An 18,601-nucleotide genomic window follows, 5' to 3' on the forward strand; every position below is an offset into this window, starting at 1 on the left:
TTCCTTTTGCCAACATGTTTATTTATATTTAGTTTATATATATTCACTTATTTATTTATTTAGAGACCGGATCTTGCTTTGTTGCCCCAGCTGGAGTGCAGTGCTGCCATCACAGCTCACTTCAACTTTGAATCCTGGGCTCAGGTGATCCTCCTGTCTCAGCCTCCCAAGTAGCTGAGACTGCAAGCATGAGCTACCATGCCCAGTTAATTGTTAAATTTTTTTATTTTAAAGATGGGGTCTCACTACGTTGCCCAGGCTAGTCTCGACCTCCTAGCCTAAAGCAATCCTCCCTCCTTAGCCTCCTAAAGTGCTGGGATTAGAGAGGTATGAGCCACTGCACTGGTCCAAACGTGTTTAAAAATATCTTCACTCATTGTTGCTTCTTGCATCTCATTCTTCCCTCTGGGTTCAGTTTCTCTCTTATTGAGGTCCATCCTTAGTTCAGTTCAGGGGGTACATCCATGTAATTAGTAAACCTGAGCCTTTATTTCCTTTTAAATATCTTTATTATGCCTTTCTCTTGAATAAGAATTGACGGGAAATTTGGGCATAGAATTCTAAACTGATGGGTATTTTTTCTCAGTACTTTGAGGCTATTCCATTGCCTTTTAGCATCTGCTGTTGCTAAGAAGAAATCTGCTATCAGTTTGATTGTCATTTGTCCTTTCTCTTTGGTTGCTTTTCAGATATTCTCTTTGTCTTTGATATTTTGAAGTTTTACTATAATATGTCTAGGGGTGTGTGTGTGTGTGTATACATATATAAATTTTTTTACTCAGGAATTAGTGTCCTTTTTCAATCCAAGGATTTTTTATTAATATATTGCCAAGGACTTCTCCCCATATGTTGCCTCTCCCCCATTCTCCCTATTCTTTTCATCTAAAATTCCTAGTCCACATATGTTAGACTTTATTATTCTTTTCTCTACAACCATTAACCCTTCTTGATATTTTAGGCTGAATTCTGGGTGGTTTCTTCAAATCTATCATCCAGCTCACTAAATCTCTTCACTGGACTTCATCTACCATGAATACAGTTATTTCAATAACTGTATTTTTGTGTGTAAAATCTCCTGTTCTCTTTCTGATAGCATTTGTTTTTTCATTAAGATTTCTTGCCATTCTCCTTTTAATTTTAAACTTAGTCCTTTAAAGTTGTTCTATCATCTTCATTGCTTAGAACCCTAAGTGATGTCTGGGGACTGTGTCCGCACGGTGAATTATTTCCTTGTGTGGTTTGCATTTTTGTTTTTGTGAGCTTATCTTCAGTGGGACTTTTTTTCTTGTGGGAGCTCTTAGGTTGTGAAAATGATCCTGTGGAGTGGTGCTGCATTTGTTTCTGTGGAGCTTTTGGGGTTTCAGCGGTCTCTGATAGGAAGTTTATGCTAATTTATTGGCTTAGGATTTCCTGAACACATGAATGCTGCCCTTGTGTTTCCATTTCTTCTGATTGGCACTTTGCCCCTTCCACTCCCCACCCACTTAAGGCCCTGATAGACTGCAAGCTTCCTTACCACTTCCCTGAACTTGGGGATGGATATTGTCGTAGTCCTCTTGTCACAAACAAGGCGCTCTTTTGAGGCTTCCAAAATTATGCAGCTCGCTGTGTTATAGAAGCCCAAGTTTATGTCTTCTGCCTTCATGTTGACATTAAAACCACCGCCTCATGCTATTATAGAATTTTGACTGCTTTCGTATCATAATGTATACTTACTCATAGCAAAAAGCTTCCTTTTCCAACCCCTAATCCCACATTCTTCATAGATAAGAACTGTTAAAGCTTCCAAAATTTTTTCTTTCCACATCCCATAATATACTTATATATGCATATATATGTGTGTATATGTATATACCTATACGTACATACATATTACATATAAAAAAGTAGACTCACACTAAACATATCCTTACATTTTTGTGGGAGTATATCTGTGTCACAAATTCCTAAAAGTGGAATGGCTGAATCAACGAATATACACATTTTAAGTGTTCACAAATTATGGCAAATTGCCCTTTTAAAATGAATTAATTTACATTCCTACCAATAATGTGAACTATTGATCCTTTCCCCATACCTTCACATTTACAAAAAGTTTGATCAATCTGTAACATTTTTGCCAAACTATAAAAGTAGTGCTAATGTCTCATTGTTGTTTTTATCTGCATTGCTATGACCGAAAGTGAGGGGGAGCATATTTTTCACACAGCTTTTACATGTTATTTTCTCTTAACTATTCATGCCATTGCACATGCTTTAGAGCTATTTATATTTTTACTTGATATTTAAGAGAGCATTTTACATATTATGTATACAGTATTATGTATATAATGTATAATATTTATGTCTTCATAAAGACCTTGTATCATTGTGAGAAATTAATTGTTGGGTGGGGGGAAGCTCCTGATCTGAATATTCTTATCAACATCCCCACAGTTACAGTCTCCATGAAAGCAACATTTTTAACATCAAAACACTCACTAATAATTTGACTACTTAATATTCTTCTCTTCACACTGGCATTGATTCCATTTGGTCAGACTCTTGGAATAGAATGAAAATCAATTATGAAGTAAAAAGGCAAGTCTTTTAAAATATTTGGAATTTCATGAGGTCAATGCACATGTTACTGGAGAACTGTTAGAAAAACGGCCAAAGCCATAGACAAAGGAGGTTCTAGCTGGGTTAGACCCAGCAGCAACTGAAGAAGAGAAAATCAGTGAGGCCAATGACTGGTCCAAAGAGAATGATCAGAAGACCAAAGGGTCTGAGAGGTCTTGAGGGCGAGCAGACACCTGTAGAGCCCAGGCAGGAGGAGCAGCCTCACACCAGGTGGGGGTGCAGGAGAGAGAAGGGAATGGCTTTGGTGTGTGTTTACAGGAACAGCTGTAGAGCCTGCTGATGGATTGGAAGCTGAAGGTGAGGAAGAAAAAGAAGGCAAGGGTGACTCCCAGGTATTTGGGCTGAGCAACTGCATGAGTAACGGTGGCATTTATCCAGATAGGAAAGGCCCATTTTGGGGGAGAAGGGGAGAAATCAAGAATTTGGTTATTCCTAGATTTTGTGGGAATTTATTATGTGCTTTACCGTCTTAGGTGGTTTTTGCTGTTGGTGTATTATTTCCCCTGTTATAAATGGAATATAAAGTTAAAACAAAATATAGACATTACTGAAATTTATAACAAAAAGTCTCTCCTTCACAGATGAGTCAATAACTACTGCATAGTCATTTATGTTTTCAGTTCATTGGCTGAATTACATTAGCCTTATATTGATTTGTTTTTAAATTTTTAATTTGTTATAAATTTTTAAATTAAATCATACATTATGCATACACTTCTGCTACCTATTTCACTTAGTAATTTATCGCAGACATTCTCTTCATGTCAATACATATTCCTTTTATGGTTACAGAATATTTTGTTGTATGAATCCACTAAAATTTATTCACCATTCCTCTATTGATGGGTTATTGGCTTCTAACTTTAAAATGTTGTGTTAAGATGTTTCCTTCTATTCTCATTTTATTAATACTTTGAGTTTTTAAAATCAGGACTACCTAATGATTTTTCCAGTGTTTCTTCAGCATCCATTGAAAGGATTACATGATTTTCTCCTTTAATCTAGTTCTGATGTTGAATCTTATAGCTCTAATGATCCTAGAACTATGCTGTGTTATTCTTGTACAATAGGATTGGATTTTGTTGTCTGTCTTTTTACCCCCCTTTTTTCCTTTTTTTTCTTTTCTTTTTTTTTTTTTTTTCTTTCTTTCCTTTTTGTTTTTTAGAAACACAGTCTCACTCTGTCACCCAGGATGGAGTGCAGTGGCACAATCATACTTCACTGCAGCCTCGAACTCCTGGGCTCAAGTGATCCTCTTGCCTCAGCCTCCCAAGTAGCAGGGACTATAGGCATACGCTACCACACCCAGCTAAGTTTTCTTATTTTTTACAAAAGGGTCTTGCTATATTGCCCAGGCTGTTCTTGAACTTCTGGGCTCAGGCAATCTTCCCGCCTAAGCCTCCCAAGTCACTAGGATTACAGGTGTGAGCCACCATACCCAGCTCTTCCTCTATTTTCACTGTGGTAGGCAGAATTCTAACATTCCTGCCCACTGGTATACATGCCTTATTTATTTCCCTCCCCTTGAGTGTGGGCAGAACCTGCAAATATGGTGGGATATCATTGTGACAATTATGTTAAGTTACATGGCAAAGGGGACTTTGCAGATAAAGTTAAGTTGCTAATTAGGTGACTTTGAGTTAATTAAAAGGGAGACCCTTTAGGTGGCTCAGACCTAATCACATGAGTGCTGTCAGTCAGAGTCTAGAGGTCAGAGGCAGAGGAAGCCAGAGAGTGGAAGCAGCAGAGACACTCTCCTTCCGGCCTGGAAGACATTTCCCTGCAACTACCAGGCTGCTGAGAAGACAGCATGGCAGGGAATTGTCGGTGGGCTCTAGGAGCTGACAACCAGCCCCAGTCAATAGCCGGCAAGAAAATGGGGACCACCGTCCTACAACAACAGGGAACTAAATCCTGCTAACAACCTGAATGAGTTTGAAAGGATCCCAAGCCTCAGATGAGATAGCAGCCTCTTCTGATACCTTGATTTCAGCCATGTAAGACCCCAAGTAGAGAAACTAGTTAAGCCAACCCTGGACTTCTGACCCACAGAAACTGTGAGATAATAAAATTGTGGCAAAGTATATACACCAAAAATTTGTCATTTTAAAGATTACAAGTGTACAATTCAGTGGCATTAATTACACTCACAATACTGTGCAACCGTTATCACTATATATTTCCAAGCTTTTTCATAACCCCATACAGAAACTCTGTAACCATTAGGTAATAAATCCCCGGGCCCCACCTCCCATACCCAGCCTCTAGTAACCTCTTTTCTACTTTCTTTCTCTATGAATTTGCCTATTCTAGATATTTTATATAAGTTTGGGTCTGGCTGATTTTACTTAGCACAATGTTTTTAAGGTTAATCCATGTTGTAGCACGTGTCAGAACTTCATTCCTCTTTCTGGCAGAATAATATTTCATTGCATGTATATACCACATTTTGTCCATCCATTCATCTCTTGATGGACACTGGGTTGTTTCCACCTTTGGGCTATTGTGAATAACGTTGCTATGAACACCGTTGTACATGTATCTGTTTGAGTCCTTGTTTTCAATTCTTTGGGATGGAATTGCTGGATCACATGGTAATTTTATGGGTAGCTTTTTGAGGAGCCAGCAAACTATTTTTCCACAGTAGCTACACCGTTTTTTAATCCCACTGGCTACTAGTATACAAGGGTTCCAATTTTTCCACATCCTCACCAACATTGATTTTCAATTGTAGCCATCTTAGTAGGTTTGAAGTGGTATTTATGGAGGTTTGGATTTGCATTTCCCTAATGACTAATGGTGTTGAACATCTTTTTGTGTTGTTATTGGCCATTATTGTATCTTCTTTGGAGATATACAAGTCTTTTGCCTACTTTTTAATTGGGTTGTTTATTTTTCTGTTGTTGAGTTGTAGGAATTCTTTATATTTTCTGGAAATTTTGTATTGTTTTAAGCCACTGTTTGTGGCAACTTGTTATGTAGCAGTAGAAAACTAATATATTTATCCTATCATTAACTGTGAAATCAAATTTTTAATAATCTTATGAGAAGCTGTTTGTTTTTTCTATATTGTGGAATAGTCAGAATAACAAGCACGATCAGTTCCTTGGAGGTTAGCTAGAACTTTCCTGGGAATCTGTCTTGGCCTGATATATTTTTTGAAGTTAGATCTTTGACAGCCTTTTTAAAAGTTTATATTTTCTGTGTCTTCTTGAAACAATATTAGTACACCCTCTTGGTTGCTGACAGAAATGAATGAAATAATGCTTATGCAGTACCTTAACATAGTACTTGGTCCATGGAAAGTACTCAAAAAAGGTGTTAGCTGTATTGTTGTTATAAGATTTTTCTCCTTATCCTGGAGTTCAGGTTATGATACTCAGCTGTGCCTAATGGTGTTTCTTAGTCCATTTTGTGTTGCTATGACAGAATACTACACTCTGAGTAATTTATAAAGAAAAGAAATTTATTTCTCACAGTTCTAGAGGTTGGGAAGTCCAATATCATGGTGCCAGCATCTGGCGAGGGCCTTCTTGCAGCATCATCCCATGGTGGAAAGTGGAAGGACAAGAGAGCATGTAAGAGAGAGAAAGAGAGAGGGGAAGTAGGTCAAACTCATGGAACGCACTCCCATGATAACTAACCCATTCCCGGGAAAATGGCATTAATGCATTCATGAGGGCAGAGCCCTCCTGACCTACCCACCTCTTAAGGGTCCCACCTCTGAACACTGTTGCATTGAGGATTAAGTTTCCAACACATGAACTTTGGGGACATTCAAACTATAACAGGGTGTGTATTTTTTGTAATTCTACCTGGTGCTCATTGAGCTCTGTTAATCTGAAAAACTCAGGTCTTTCCTTAGCTCAGGGAAATTTTATTTTCTCATTATTGCTTCTCTTCTTTCTCCTCTCTTTCTTGAATTTCTATTATTGGATATTAGATCCTCTGACCCTATTTTCCATATCTTTTACCTGTTCATTAATAGCTGCCATTTATTTAGGTTATTTTGACTCCATGTTCTGTGATAATTCCTATAGTTCACCATTAAGATCATTGTTTTGAGTTTCACCAAAGACCATTTTATTTTTCAGTGCTTCTGATGATTAAATTTGGAAATGCTCTTTTAAAAAAAATATTTCTAAGAGCTCTTCCTCACAGTTAGCTTTCTTACAGTATTTTTTTGAAATCTCTTTGGGAATTCACTAAAGTGTTTATAAGAGTTCTCTCTCCCGCCAAGTCTGTGTCAACGGGGTGACACTCTCTATGATTTTCAGCCTGGTCCCTCTATTAAGCTACTATCACCTGCTTGTCTACTCACTGCACTCCTGGATCTGCCAGTCCCAGTCACCGGTGTGGGTTCCCTATGCCCCTGGGGGTTCTGATTTCTGGAGTCATTGGTAGCAGCAGATGGCAGGTGGCAGTGACAGGCAATCTCCATTCAAAATAGCGTCACGCCCTGACTTTCCATCTCCTTCCTTTTCTGTATAGCACCTACCCCATCCTTGCATCATATACACATTTGTTTCTTGATTGTCTGTCTCTCCTGTAAGGCAGGAAGATCCATGAGGACAGGCATTAGAACAGTGCCTGGCACACGTGGGCAGTCAGTACATGTTTCATGAATGAGTGAGTGAGTGGATGAATGAATGAGGGAGTGGCGTGGCCTTCTCTCAGGATTGGAGCTCCCTGAGGAAGGGACACAGCCGAGAGGTCATTGTACACAAGAACTGTGGAGGAGGCCAGGAGTGTTTAAAGCAGGAGAGTTGTGGATAAGAAGGATTCATGCCTCCCTCCCCCAACCAGCCTCAGTAGGAAACAGGGCCAGGCAGTTGTGTAAGTCCCCCCATGTGGCAGATTTTCAGGGAGGCTGAGTGTTATAGGGCCCAGGACGTCAGCTGCAAGGGCTGTTACTGCTTAGTCACTTCGAATGGCTTCAGCCACCGTCTTCCAACAGGCCAGGCAGATCCACCTCTCACCACTCACTGGACTCCAATCGACAACTCCCAGATGGACCGTGCCTCAGTCTTATAAACTTCTGTTGATACAGACAGAGGACCAGACTTCCCTTGTTGCCACTACAAACAACAGATGGGGCTAAGTTGTGTGCCACTGCCAAGGCTGGCTCCTTACCCCCCTCCACCCTGTCACCTAGGTGCAGCCTCCTAGACCTTTGTTCGTGCATTTACAGACATGACTAGGTAGGCACGGAAATTTTATTTCATTCCTTTGTCACATAACCAGCACTGTATTGTATGTATTCTTGTGGCACTTGCTTCTTTTCACCAATCCTATGGCTTGGGGATTACCCATGTTCATACCTTCGGCTCTGCTTCATGCTTTCTCACTGCTAGAGAGGGGCCGTCCAGTAAACCTTGCTGTGACGACGGAGGTGTCCTGTATCTTTGCTGACTGATGCAGTAGCCATTAGCCACATGGGGCTTCTGAGCACTTGAAACTTGGCTAGTGGGACTGAGGAACTGAATTTTTAATGTTATTTAAGTTTCATGAACTTTAATTTTAATAGCCACGTATGGACATGAGGCTGGCAGCCACTGTGCTGGACAGCACAGCTCTGTCACACTCTATCATATTCCATAGCATGACTGTGTCACCACTTATTTGTCTTTCCCCTGTTGATGGGCCTTTAGGTTGTTTGGGGTTTTTGCTTTTGCAAATAAATTTTCAAGGAACATGCTTCAATCTGTTGTGTTAGTAGCTGCATACTATGTTAGTATGCAGTTTTGTGTTAGCAGTTGTATACTGTTCAAAATTGTTGCCATTGTGTTCCTTTTGACCCTTCACCAAGGTGGAAAGACCACTTCCTTAAACACCATCAATTTCAAGGCTGCCACTCTGATGTGCAGGTGTGCATGTGACCCTTTGTTTGTGTTAGGTCTCTGGGAGTTTCAGCCCTGCAGCTGAGCCGTTAGTATCACCCGAGTCTGGAATGCCATGCATAGCCACAGGAAGGACCTAAGCACAAGCCCCAGTGAGATTAAACAAATCCTTCATGTGAAATAACCACATAAAAAGGTCTTTAAGGCCCATGAATTTATGATGGGCATATACAAAACAAAACGATAAGCAGAAGGCAATCACTAACTCCAGGAAAAGCAAACAAATAAGAAAGGAACTGCGATCGTTAGTGTGCTGCGTGTTTTGGCTCTGAAGAATTGTCCTCATGCACTCCCTGTGGTAGACAGGATTTTGGTAGGCATGCCTTTTGCTCCCTGCTGTTATGCCTGTCAGTGCTTTATGCTACGTGGCAAAAGGGATTTTGCAGATGTAATTATTGTTATGGGCCCTGAAACAGGAAGATTATCCTGGATTATTGGATGGGCTCAACCTAATCACTTGAGCCCTTAAAAGCAGAGAAATTTCTCCACCTGGGGTGGTTCAGAGAGATGCTGTGGAGGAAGTCACAGAGGGCAGAGAGATTCAAAGCATTCTACGGGAATCGAGCTGGCTTGGAAGATGGAGGAGGCCTCTAGATGCTGAAATTGACCAACAGGCAGCAAGACACAGGGACCTCAGTCCTTCAACTATAGAACTGGATTCTGCCAACACCCTGGATGGGCCTGGAAGTGAATTCTCCCCCAGAACCTCCAGATGAGAGCCCAGGTCAGCCAGCACCTTGATTTCAGCTTGTGGAGCCTGAAGCAGAGAAACCAGCTGGGCCTGCTAGAGATCCGACTTACAGAGCTGCAAGATAATAGACTTGCATTAAGCTGCTAAATAAGAAAGGAAATGTAATTGTTAATGTGCTATGTGTTAGAGCACGCGATTTGTTACAGCTGTGACAGAAAACCGACACACTACTTAATATCAATTTGGCCAAAAACAAATGCAGAGGTGATTCTGTTTGGGAGGGCAGAGAGTACTAAAATTAACTAAATTCTCATCTTGCATGACAGGAAGTTAGAAGACTATATTTAAATCTTAAAAATAGCAGCATAAGCATCTATAGAAATATGGCAGTAAATATTAAAAGCAACAGCTAAAAGTGTTACAAGTGACTGCTTCTGGAGTGCAGGAATTAGAGTGATGGGGCTGGGAAGGGGTTGCCAGTTTTCTCATTTTAATCTTGGAGAGAACAATATGATTTTTAAATGCATGTTCCTGTCTTACTGCAATAAAAATAAAGAGGAACAAGCCCCATCACCACCAGTGTAAGTTGTGCCCACCTCCCTGAGAGCCAGAGCAGGTGGGGTGGGGGCTGCCCTGCCTGCCGGGGGTGTGGCATCCCTGCTGTCTCGTCGCCAGGGCGGAGGAGAGCAACAGCAAGCTGCTGGAGTCAGAGAGGAAGCTGCAGGAGGAGCGGCAGCGCACCGTGCTGCTGGAGCAACATCTGGAGAAGATGCGCCTGGAGCCCGGGAGGGCACCAGCCTTGCAGAGAGCGACTCCCAGGAGCAAAACAGGTAGGGGCCAGGGCAGGGGTCCCAGTGTGGGGCTGGGGGCAGCCCTGCCGAGAACGGAGGAGCCAGTCAGCTGCACTGCCCAGCACCCTCAGTGAGAGCGTGGGAGGCAGAGCCTCCATCAGGTGGGCTCTGCGTGTGCCTGCCGCTGGGTGGCCTCTTCCCCGCCAGAGCCCGGCCCCAGAGCTCCATCAGCCCACCGGCCTGCTCCGGCCACCTGTGAGCCCTTTCCGTGAAGTGGCCGTGCCTCTGCTGAATGCCCTCAGCCACCACCCCCTCTGCCTCCCCCACCCAGCCCTCCACCCTTGATCCTAAGCTGACTTGGTTCAAAGTTGGTCTGCTGGGGAGGCCATGGCGGCAGTGGCTGGAGCAGAAGAAGAGTCCTCCAGCGGCAGTCACGCTGGTGTAAGTAGGGCTGAAGCAGCCTCTCCACAGGTTCGGGACCCAAAACAAACTCCTTCTGTCTTGTGGCTCCACCACCCTCAACATGCAGCTTCCATCTCCTGGTCTGAGATGGCCCACTTGAGCTACCCACCAGCAGCAGCAAGAAGGGAAGAAGGGAAGGAGACAACTGGATGCTTACCTTTTTTTTTTTTTTGAGACAGGGTCTCGCTCTGTTGCCCAGGCTAGAGTGAGTGCCGTGGCGTCAGCCTAGCTCACAGCAACCTCAAACTCCTGGGCTCAAGCGATCCTCCTGCCTCAGCCTCCCGAGTAGCTGGGACCACAGGCATGCGCCACCATGCCCGGCTAATTTTTTCTATATATTTTTAGTTTTCCATATAATTTCTTTCTCTTTTTAGTAGAGACGGGGTCTCGCTCTTGCTCAGGCTGGTCTCGAACTCCTGACCTCGAGTGATCCACCCGCCTCGGCCTCCCAGAGTGCTAGGATTGCAGGCCCGGCTCCTTACCTTTTAAGGTTGCACACGTCACTTCTGCTCTCACCCCGCCGGGCAGGTCCTAGACACAGGAGCACACCCAGCTGCAGGGGGAAGCTGGGCAATGCTGTCCTTGACTAAAAGGTCTGTGGCTCTAACACAGTGGTTCTCAGGGTGTCGTCTCCAGACCAGCAGCGTCAGCATCCTGTGGGGCTGGGGAGAGCTGAGGGTGCAGAGTGCCATGGCCAGAAGCCGTCTCTGGGACGGCTACTCCAAGGAGGAGGAAGCTCCAGCGTGGAGGGGCCAGGCCTAGTATATCCGCCTCCCAGGCCCTCCCCGGTCAAGGGGCTGCTGCCGCTACTGCCCTGTCTCTCAGCACCCCGTACATCCCCCATCCTGCCCCGGCCAAGGATGCTCAGACCCTCCTTCTCAGTGCCCAGCCCACGTGACATCAGAATGATCCAGAAGGATGTGCCAGGACTAGGGCACACAGGGGGCGCTGGGGCCGCCTGCTCTCTCCTTTCCCACCAGCAAGGCCCAGGAGCTTCTGAGAGTCCAGGCCGAGAAGGGTCCCTGGGGAATGTGACATATTCCTTTCTGGGCCCCGAGGAACATGTCTGCTAGGAGTGTAGTGTCTCCAGGCCTTGTGCTCACCTCCTGCTGGGCAGCCAGACTTCCACCCAGTGACAGCTGAGCCACAGCAGGAAAACCACTTTGGTCCTGCTTGGACAGAGAGGGGCAACTGCCTGAGAGAAAGTGTCCATGGCCTCTGCCACCTGCTGGCCTGTGACATGGGCAAAGCACTGCCCCTCTGGGGAGCATAGCCCCACCACCTCCCACATCCCCCTGGCCAATCTGTAAAAGAAAGAGACTGGATTCTGCAGTGGCAGTTCCACTCCGTGGGGGACACAGACACCTGGGCAGAGATGCGGAAGCAGAGGGGTGTGGCACGCCGGAACCTGGAAGAAGAGCAAGTGCAAAGGCACCTTGGTGGAGGCTTAGCTGGAGGAGGAGGTGGTGAGGCGGGGGGAAGGGGCAGGGAGTGTGAGGTGAGGCGGGAGGAGCCACGGGGTGCTGAGGAAGTGGTCGGGTCACACAGGACCTTGAGGGCCAAATGTGAATTCATTGAGGCCTGACAAAGTTCTAGAGGCAAAAACTGTTATCCCCTTTTTTCAGGCGAGGAAACCAACTCAGAGAGGCCAGGGGTGAGGCCGGGTCTGCTGATGCCAGGCGATTTCCCGTGGGGCACACCACCCCCGAGGGCCTTTTCAGCACAGAGTTTTTCCCAGGCCGTGATTTTGCCCAGGTTCTCCACAAGTTGGGCTTTGTCCTCTTTTTCTGAGCATTCTGTCGCCCCTGACCCCAGCCACCACGATCCCCTGCTTCCTAGCATGGAGCTGCTGGCCTGGATGGGGACTGGCGGCGGGCCCAGTGGGGTGACAGCATCAGGTGCAGTTGTGGCCTGGACTCTGGCTTAGCCTGCAGGCCAGACCCCAGGCCCAGCTGGCTTCTCTTGTTGGAAGCAAATTACCAGAAGCTTGTAGAGTATGAAGATGGAGACGGTGAGATGAGGAACCAGCCTGGTACAAAGCAGGCCATCGGGGCTGGAGCAGAGGCCAGAACCAGGGTCGGGGAATGCAGAGCAGGCATCAGGGAGGGCTTCTGGTGGGAGGCAGCCCTTGTCCTGCACCCAGAGGAGGTGCACAAGTGGAAAAGCAGACATGGGCAACGAGGGGAGGAGAAGGAAGGTGTTAGCACGGGGCTGTGGCCTCATCACAGAAAGTGGCTGCTATTGCCCTGCAGGTCTGCCCGCCTCTAACACCAGGCACAACCCGACCGGGAGCGAGAAGGACCCATCCTTTGCCCAGCTCTCCGATGTGCCCATGGAATCCCAGATGGAGGAGCTGACTACCAGGTGCTCCCCTGCCCACCTTCCTGAAAGGGTAGAGTTGTCTGGGTAGAGGTGCCTCGATGAGAGAGGGACCATGTTCCTCCCTGGCAACTTTGACTTCTGTTTGCCCAAAAGGCTGGTCCTGCTTGGGCCTGGGTTCTAGGCCTGCAGTTCAGAGGGCAGAGGGCCCCAGCCATGACCCTGATGATCCATAGTTCCAAGAGAAATTTTATCAAGTTTGGGTTGCTGAACCCACTTTCCTTAACTCAGTTAAACCCTTCAAGATCAAATGCAGCAATGGGAAAGGAGAGAGGGTGGACCCCCACAAATTAGTACTCATCCTTGAGGCAGCTGACATTGCTGGGTGCCAGGCCCAGGGATGTGGGTGGACCCAGAGAGGAATCCCACATGGCGTCCCCCAAGGGTCTGTGGGAAGAGGGGATGGGTCGGAGAGAACCCTGAGCCTGAAGAGCAGCCATGCTGGCAGCCCTACTCCCAGGGCCTCCGTCCACGCACACATGTGCCAGCTCAGGCCACACTGAGCCCTGTCTCCTGTGGTCCAGGCTGGCCATCCAGGTGGAGGAGAATGAGATGCTAAAGGCTGCCCTGGACAGTGCCCTGCGGGGAAAGGAGGAGGACTTCCGGATGTACCACGAGACCCTGGGCCAGGTGAAAGGGGTCTTCCTGCAGGCCCTGCGGCAGCAGAAGGCAGACAAGCAATAGGATGGCAGCCCCGCGTCAGCCTGGCCAGGGAGGGCAGCCTCAGGTCTTGAGAGGATGAGGCTGTACCTGAGGACTCCATCCGCTCCAGGCAGCCAGCCCGGCCTCTTCCCCCAGAAGAGGCTCTTCAGGAGTGACCGAAGCCAACGTCTCAGGCCAGGAGGGCAAAGGAGAAGCCCCGGTGGGGGACTGCAGGGGCCCTGGGCAGGGTTGGCTATAGCAGGGGAAGAGGCCCAGCAGCCATCGGCAAGAGCTCTGGGACAGCAAGGCAGCTGTGAGCGGACAATTGGGGTCCCTTGGGCAGGTGCTCAATGCCCTTATCCTAGGGCCTAGCTGGGGGACCCTGCATGCCGGCATGGCACACGGGAGAGCCTTGGTGCTCCATGCTGGGCGCATTCCCCCGTGCCATGCAGCCCCACCCTGTGGCCACCCCCACCCTCCGCAGACTCGGGGCGCCATGCTTTCAGCCACTTTGTCAGCCCACTCCTCAGGGCTCTTCCTCAGATGCCGGCCCTCAGACTTGTAATAATAATTATTTTCATAATCACCGCAGCTCCCACTGAGTGAGCATCTACTGTGGAACCCTGACCCACCTAGTACCCTAATAACCCAGGATTGCACCCTGTTTTACAGATGAAGAAACTGAGGCTCCCAGAAAGAAGCCGAGCTAGTATTTAATGCTGACTCCAGAACCGGGGTCCTGCAGTTGAGCAGATGACTCAGGGCCAGTGTGCCCACCCACACTGGGCAGCTCTGCCCCTGGCCAGCTGCCCCAAGGGCCACCTCTGCCTGCTCCCCAGGCTGCAGCTGGCGGGTGCTGGTGGCAGAGGGCGGAGTGGGGCTCAGCCAGAGCTCTGAGCAGAAGGGTTTTGAGGCAGTGGGTCCAGGTGAAGGTACGGTGCCCCACCCTCGCCATGGTGAGCTGGGAAGGCTACTTTGGGTAGACCCCAGGACCCCCGTGCCTCTCTGTGATTGTCACAGTGTCACCCCCTCTCAGCTGCAGTTACAGCGATAGGGAAGGGTGGCCCCAAGGAGCGTCACCCGTAGCCACACACCCCAACCCAGACACCCTGGCTACACCCGTGCACCCAGGCCCACTCAGATGCAGGTGCACACGGACACCTAGCTTCAGGAGCGTGCAACTGCGTGCACACACTCACAGGCCCCTCCGTGTGTGCGCACGGGTAGACACGCACACTGGCACAGACGAGCATGCGTGTATGTGGACATGGACACACATCCCCACGTGTGAAGACACGGTCACTTGTGTGTTGCTTGTGCAGCCACACACAGATGCAGGTGCACATAGTTTGAGAACACCCCATCCCCCAGAAAGCCACCTGGGGCTTCTCAGGCCCTTCCTCAGGGACGGCCCCCACCGCAGCCCCCACTCAGGGAGCCCCCCCTCCCTGCCTGCATCAGGTAACACAGCAGGGGAAGCGAAGGTCGTCGGGATGAAGTCATGATTCTGATGGTGTCGCAAGGGTGTCTGGGAAGGAAGAGTTTTTCCCTGGCTGCCTGTCAGGGGAGATGGCCAGGCAGAGCGCCAGGAGTGAGAGGACCTGTGTTGGGAGGGGACATTGTGTGACAGCAGGAGCAGGCCAAACGCAGAGTCTGAATGCCGGACCGCGTAGTGGCACCTTCTGCGGGCAGCGGGGAGCCCCAGAGGGTGACCTGAGGGGGGGGTGCAGGCTCTGGTCCTCAGCGGAGTTCCTGCAAGAGAGAAGCAGGCACAGGACCAGCCATCCCTCCTCAAGGTCACCCAGGGCAGTGCAGGGTGGCGTGACCTACACCCTCACCTCTCCGAGTGGTTCTGCTGCCCCTCCCGGCTCAGGGACGGGGCTCAGAGAGGAGGGAGCGTCAGATCACAGACTCTGAACAGGTCGGGGTACCTGGGGCAGATTTCTTTCTCCACCTGCCAGTTGTGTGGCCCCGGGAAAGTTACTTAACCTTCCTGAGCCTCCACATTCTCAGCTATAAAATGGGGACAATAATAGAAACCTTCCTAAGGGAGCTATTCTAGGTGTCAAAGAATAACTCAAAGACATTAGGCTCATTATTAGCTTGCTGTGTATTTCTGTACAAGGAACAGGTATCCATAGATTGATTTCGTCCCACAATAATAAAAAGATTTACATAAGAGAGAGGGGACAGAAAAACAATGGCACGGTAAATCTCGTCTGGACATTTTTTAGTAAGCTGGTTAGCTGGCATCATGCTTCAGCTGACTTTGGGTATGAAGATGAGTGTTTCAGTTTACAGATTCTACAGGCAACCTTGGGAGCTTCGCTGTGGGGCCGTGGTGCTGTGTGCCAGGGGTCCCTGTCACGTCTGCCACCAGCACCCCCAGCTTGGGTAGACCGGGTCTGCTCCATTCCCTCATTAGAATCCTCTGCAGACTCACTGAGTTAGAAAGTGTCAAGTGCTTGGAGGAGGCGGCACACAGTAGGAGCTCAGCAAATGGTGGCTCTTGGTATTGCCTCCATGAGTTTGGCAGGTGCTGCTGAGCAGCTCCTCTGCCCTAGGCAGACAGTCCTCAGCTCCAGGAACTCCCAGGTCAGCTGGGGAGAGAGGCAGACTCGGCACAGGTGGGCACTCCGTGCGGCCAGTCAGTGAGTGCCAACTGCCCGCAGCCTCTCCAGGCCCAGGAGGGGCCTGGAGGTGAATCTGACTTGTTGCTTCTTTGGGCGCTCCGGGCCCAGTCAGAGGGGTGTGGGAAACAGAGCTCCATGCCAGCACTGCGGAGAGCGGGGGGGATACAGAGATGGCACCATGGGGCCTCCTGCCTGCCCCCGGCCCTGCCGTGGCTCCCAGGCTCCTTGACCAGATCTGGGTGTAGCGGGGGGCTGTCAGGGAGCTGTGTGTCCTTTACCTCTCCCTGGGGTGAAGGGACAGGGAGGGGAGAAGGCCCAGGAGACCTTGGGAGGGGTACTTTTAAGGGACGATGGGGATGCCAGTGGGGCCAAGGATTGGGGCCCTGAGGGATCTAAGCCAGGTGGGCCAGGTGGGGAGCAGCACAGCCAGGTTAGTGCCAGTGGCCCCTCCTGGGCAGCAGCACCTGTCCCTGGGACCCTGAGGATGACCACCCCATCCCTCAGGCAGGTGGGCAATGGGTGGGCCTGCTGAGAACACCAAGGTCCCTGCCCAGAGCCACAGGGTGACAGTTAAGGAGGGTGCAGGTGCCCTGGAGGGTTGAGGGGCAGGAGCAAGTACAGAGGCAGGTGGTGGAGTGACCTCGCAGGAGGACTCCCCCTGGCTGCACCCTAGGCAGGCACTACGGGTCTGGGTGCTCAGGTTCCAGCACTGACAAGTGAGACCTGGTTGGGCTGTGGATGGGGTTTGGCCACTGTCCCTGTGGGGGCATCTGGGGCAGCACAGCTGAGCTGGGCAAGATGGCAGCCTGGCTCAGGCTGACTCAAACACATTCCGCTGCCACTGGGCCCCTCTCCTGCTCCCAGGAGCCCAGGGCAGGGTGGCCTCCAGGGGGATGCTCCTCTGGGCCCCTGTATCCCGTTCCCAGAACCAGCCTCCCCTCCCTGCTCCCCACAGGCCCACAACCAGCCCTTTGCACAAGAAGTCTTTCCCCCTGCCCCCTCTGCACAGGTGTGCTTTTACCTGTGCTGTGTCTCCTACGGCCCTGAGCCGTACATACAGCACACACACACACACACACACACACACACACACAACAAACACGTCATAAACAACATACAACACAAAACAGGGCCGGGCGCAGTGGCTCGCACCTGCGATCCCAGCACTTTGGGAGGCTGAGGCAGGAGGATCGCTTGAGGCCAGGAGTCTGACGCTGCAATAAGCTCAGATCACACACACCACTGCACTTCATCCTGGGTGACAGAGACAGCCCCATCTCTAAGGGAAAAACAAAACAAACAAACAAACAAAAAACCCATAAAACATACACATGCTGACTCCACACACACACACACAGAACTGATACAAAACACAATTGCACACACAGATACAAACAAAAGCTACATTCCTACTTTCCTCACATTTTTACTTTGAGCAACAAACAACAACAAAAATGTTTGAAATTTGAAAGTGGAAAAGGGGCTCTAAGGTTTGAGAGAGTGAAGAGTAGGCCCTCTCCCCACCACATCTTTCCCAGTGGCCCTTGTGGCATTTGGGAAGCTGACCCTGGGCCCTGTGTTGGTCCTAGCCCAGTCAGCTTCCTGACCCTCGTTTGTGGGGCACACCAGGCGCCTCCCCTCCTGCCACCCTCATGCTGTCCAGCCCCAGATCCAGGGGGCTCCCTGGCACTCGACCCCACTTGCCAAACTCCCTGCAGACCTCACCTCGTGGGGTCACATGGGGAGCATCTCACTGCTGTGTGTGAGTCCTGCCTCTCTGGACCTCTGGAGTCTGGGGGTCCGTGGCTCTCTAACAGCCTCTCTTTATGGGTAATCAGTGAGCTAGACCCTTGTCCTGGAGGGAGTCACACGATCCCCCCAAGAACCCAGCGAGGCCGGGCTGCAGTGTACACACAGAGAAGTGGATCACCCCAGCTCAAGTCAGTTGGCTGAACCTGTTTTCTTAATCCTGGACCCAAACACTCTGCTTCCTGAGCCATTCTCTTTGAGTCTCTGAGGGCACCAGGAGGATGGCTGGCCTAGGCTGGTCTCAGCCACCCCCCCGGCGTGGGTGAGCAGGGTTCTCACCCCTGCAGGGCAATCAGTTCCAGAAACATATGGAGCTGACCCAAATATTTAAGCTCCTGTGCATCAGTTTCCTCTTCTGCCAACAGGGGATAATGGTAACACCTTTCCTGTGGGTTGTGGTGACATTAAAAAGTGAATCCACGTACATCCTGGCTACTGTGGTTAACTTTCTCCTAACAACTGCGTCCCCCACCAGAAAGCCCTCCTTAGCCCCTGCAGTCTGGCTCAGGAACCTTCCTTCCCTGACACCGGCCTCCTCCAGTGCCTGTTATCCAGACCCCAGCCCTCCCCCAGCCCCACACTGTGCAGTGGGCGCCTTCCTGCTTCGCGGGGTCGGGGACCACTGACCGGACCTGTGTGTGCCATCTATTGAGGTCTCCTCGCTGCCTCCTC

At 49.3% G+C, this 18,601-nt stretch overlaps 1 protein-coding gene across 4 annotated transcripts in view; it reads left to right on the forward strand.

Annotated features, from left to right (window-relative positions):
* The window catches only part of CCDC13 (coiled-coil domain containing 13), a 52,937-nt gene extending 38,867 nt beyond the window's left edge, over positions 1-14,070 (forward strand). For 3 of the 4 annotated variants that reach the window (XM_045529849.1, XM_045529850.1, XM_045529851.1), the window contains 3 exons: positions 9,889-10,043; positions 12,719-12,830; positions 13,370-14,070. In XM_045529849.1, the coding sequence (XP_045385805.1) occupies positions 9,889-10,043; positions 12,719-12,830; positions 13,370-13,529 (427 nt within the window). In that variant the 3' untranslated portion in view covers positions 13,530-14,070. Of the gene's footprint in view, positions 1-2,880; positions 3,028-9,888; positions 10,044-12,718; positions 12,831-13,369 lie in introns of those variants that run through there. The other variant, XM_045529852.1, reaches the window with a different exon arrangement.
* Positions 14,071-18,601: the final 4,531 nt, after the last annotated feature.

The sequence above is a fragment of the Lemur catta genome, chromosome 18 (assembly GCF_020740605.2).
Source record: "Lemur catta isolate mLemCat1 chromosome 18, mLemCat1.pri, whole genome shotgun sequence".
Classification (NCBI taxonomy): Eukaryota; Metazoa; Chordata; class Mammalia; order Primates; family Lemuridae; genus Lemur; species Lemur catta.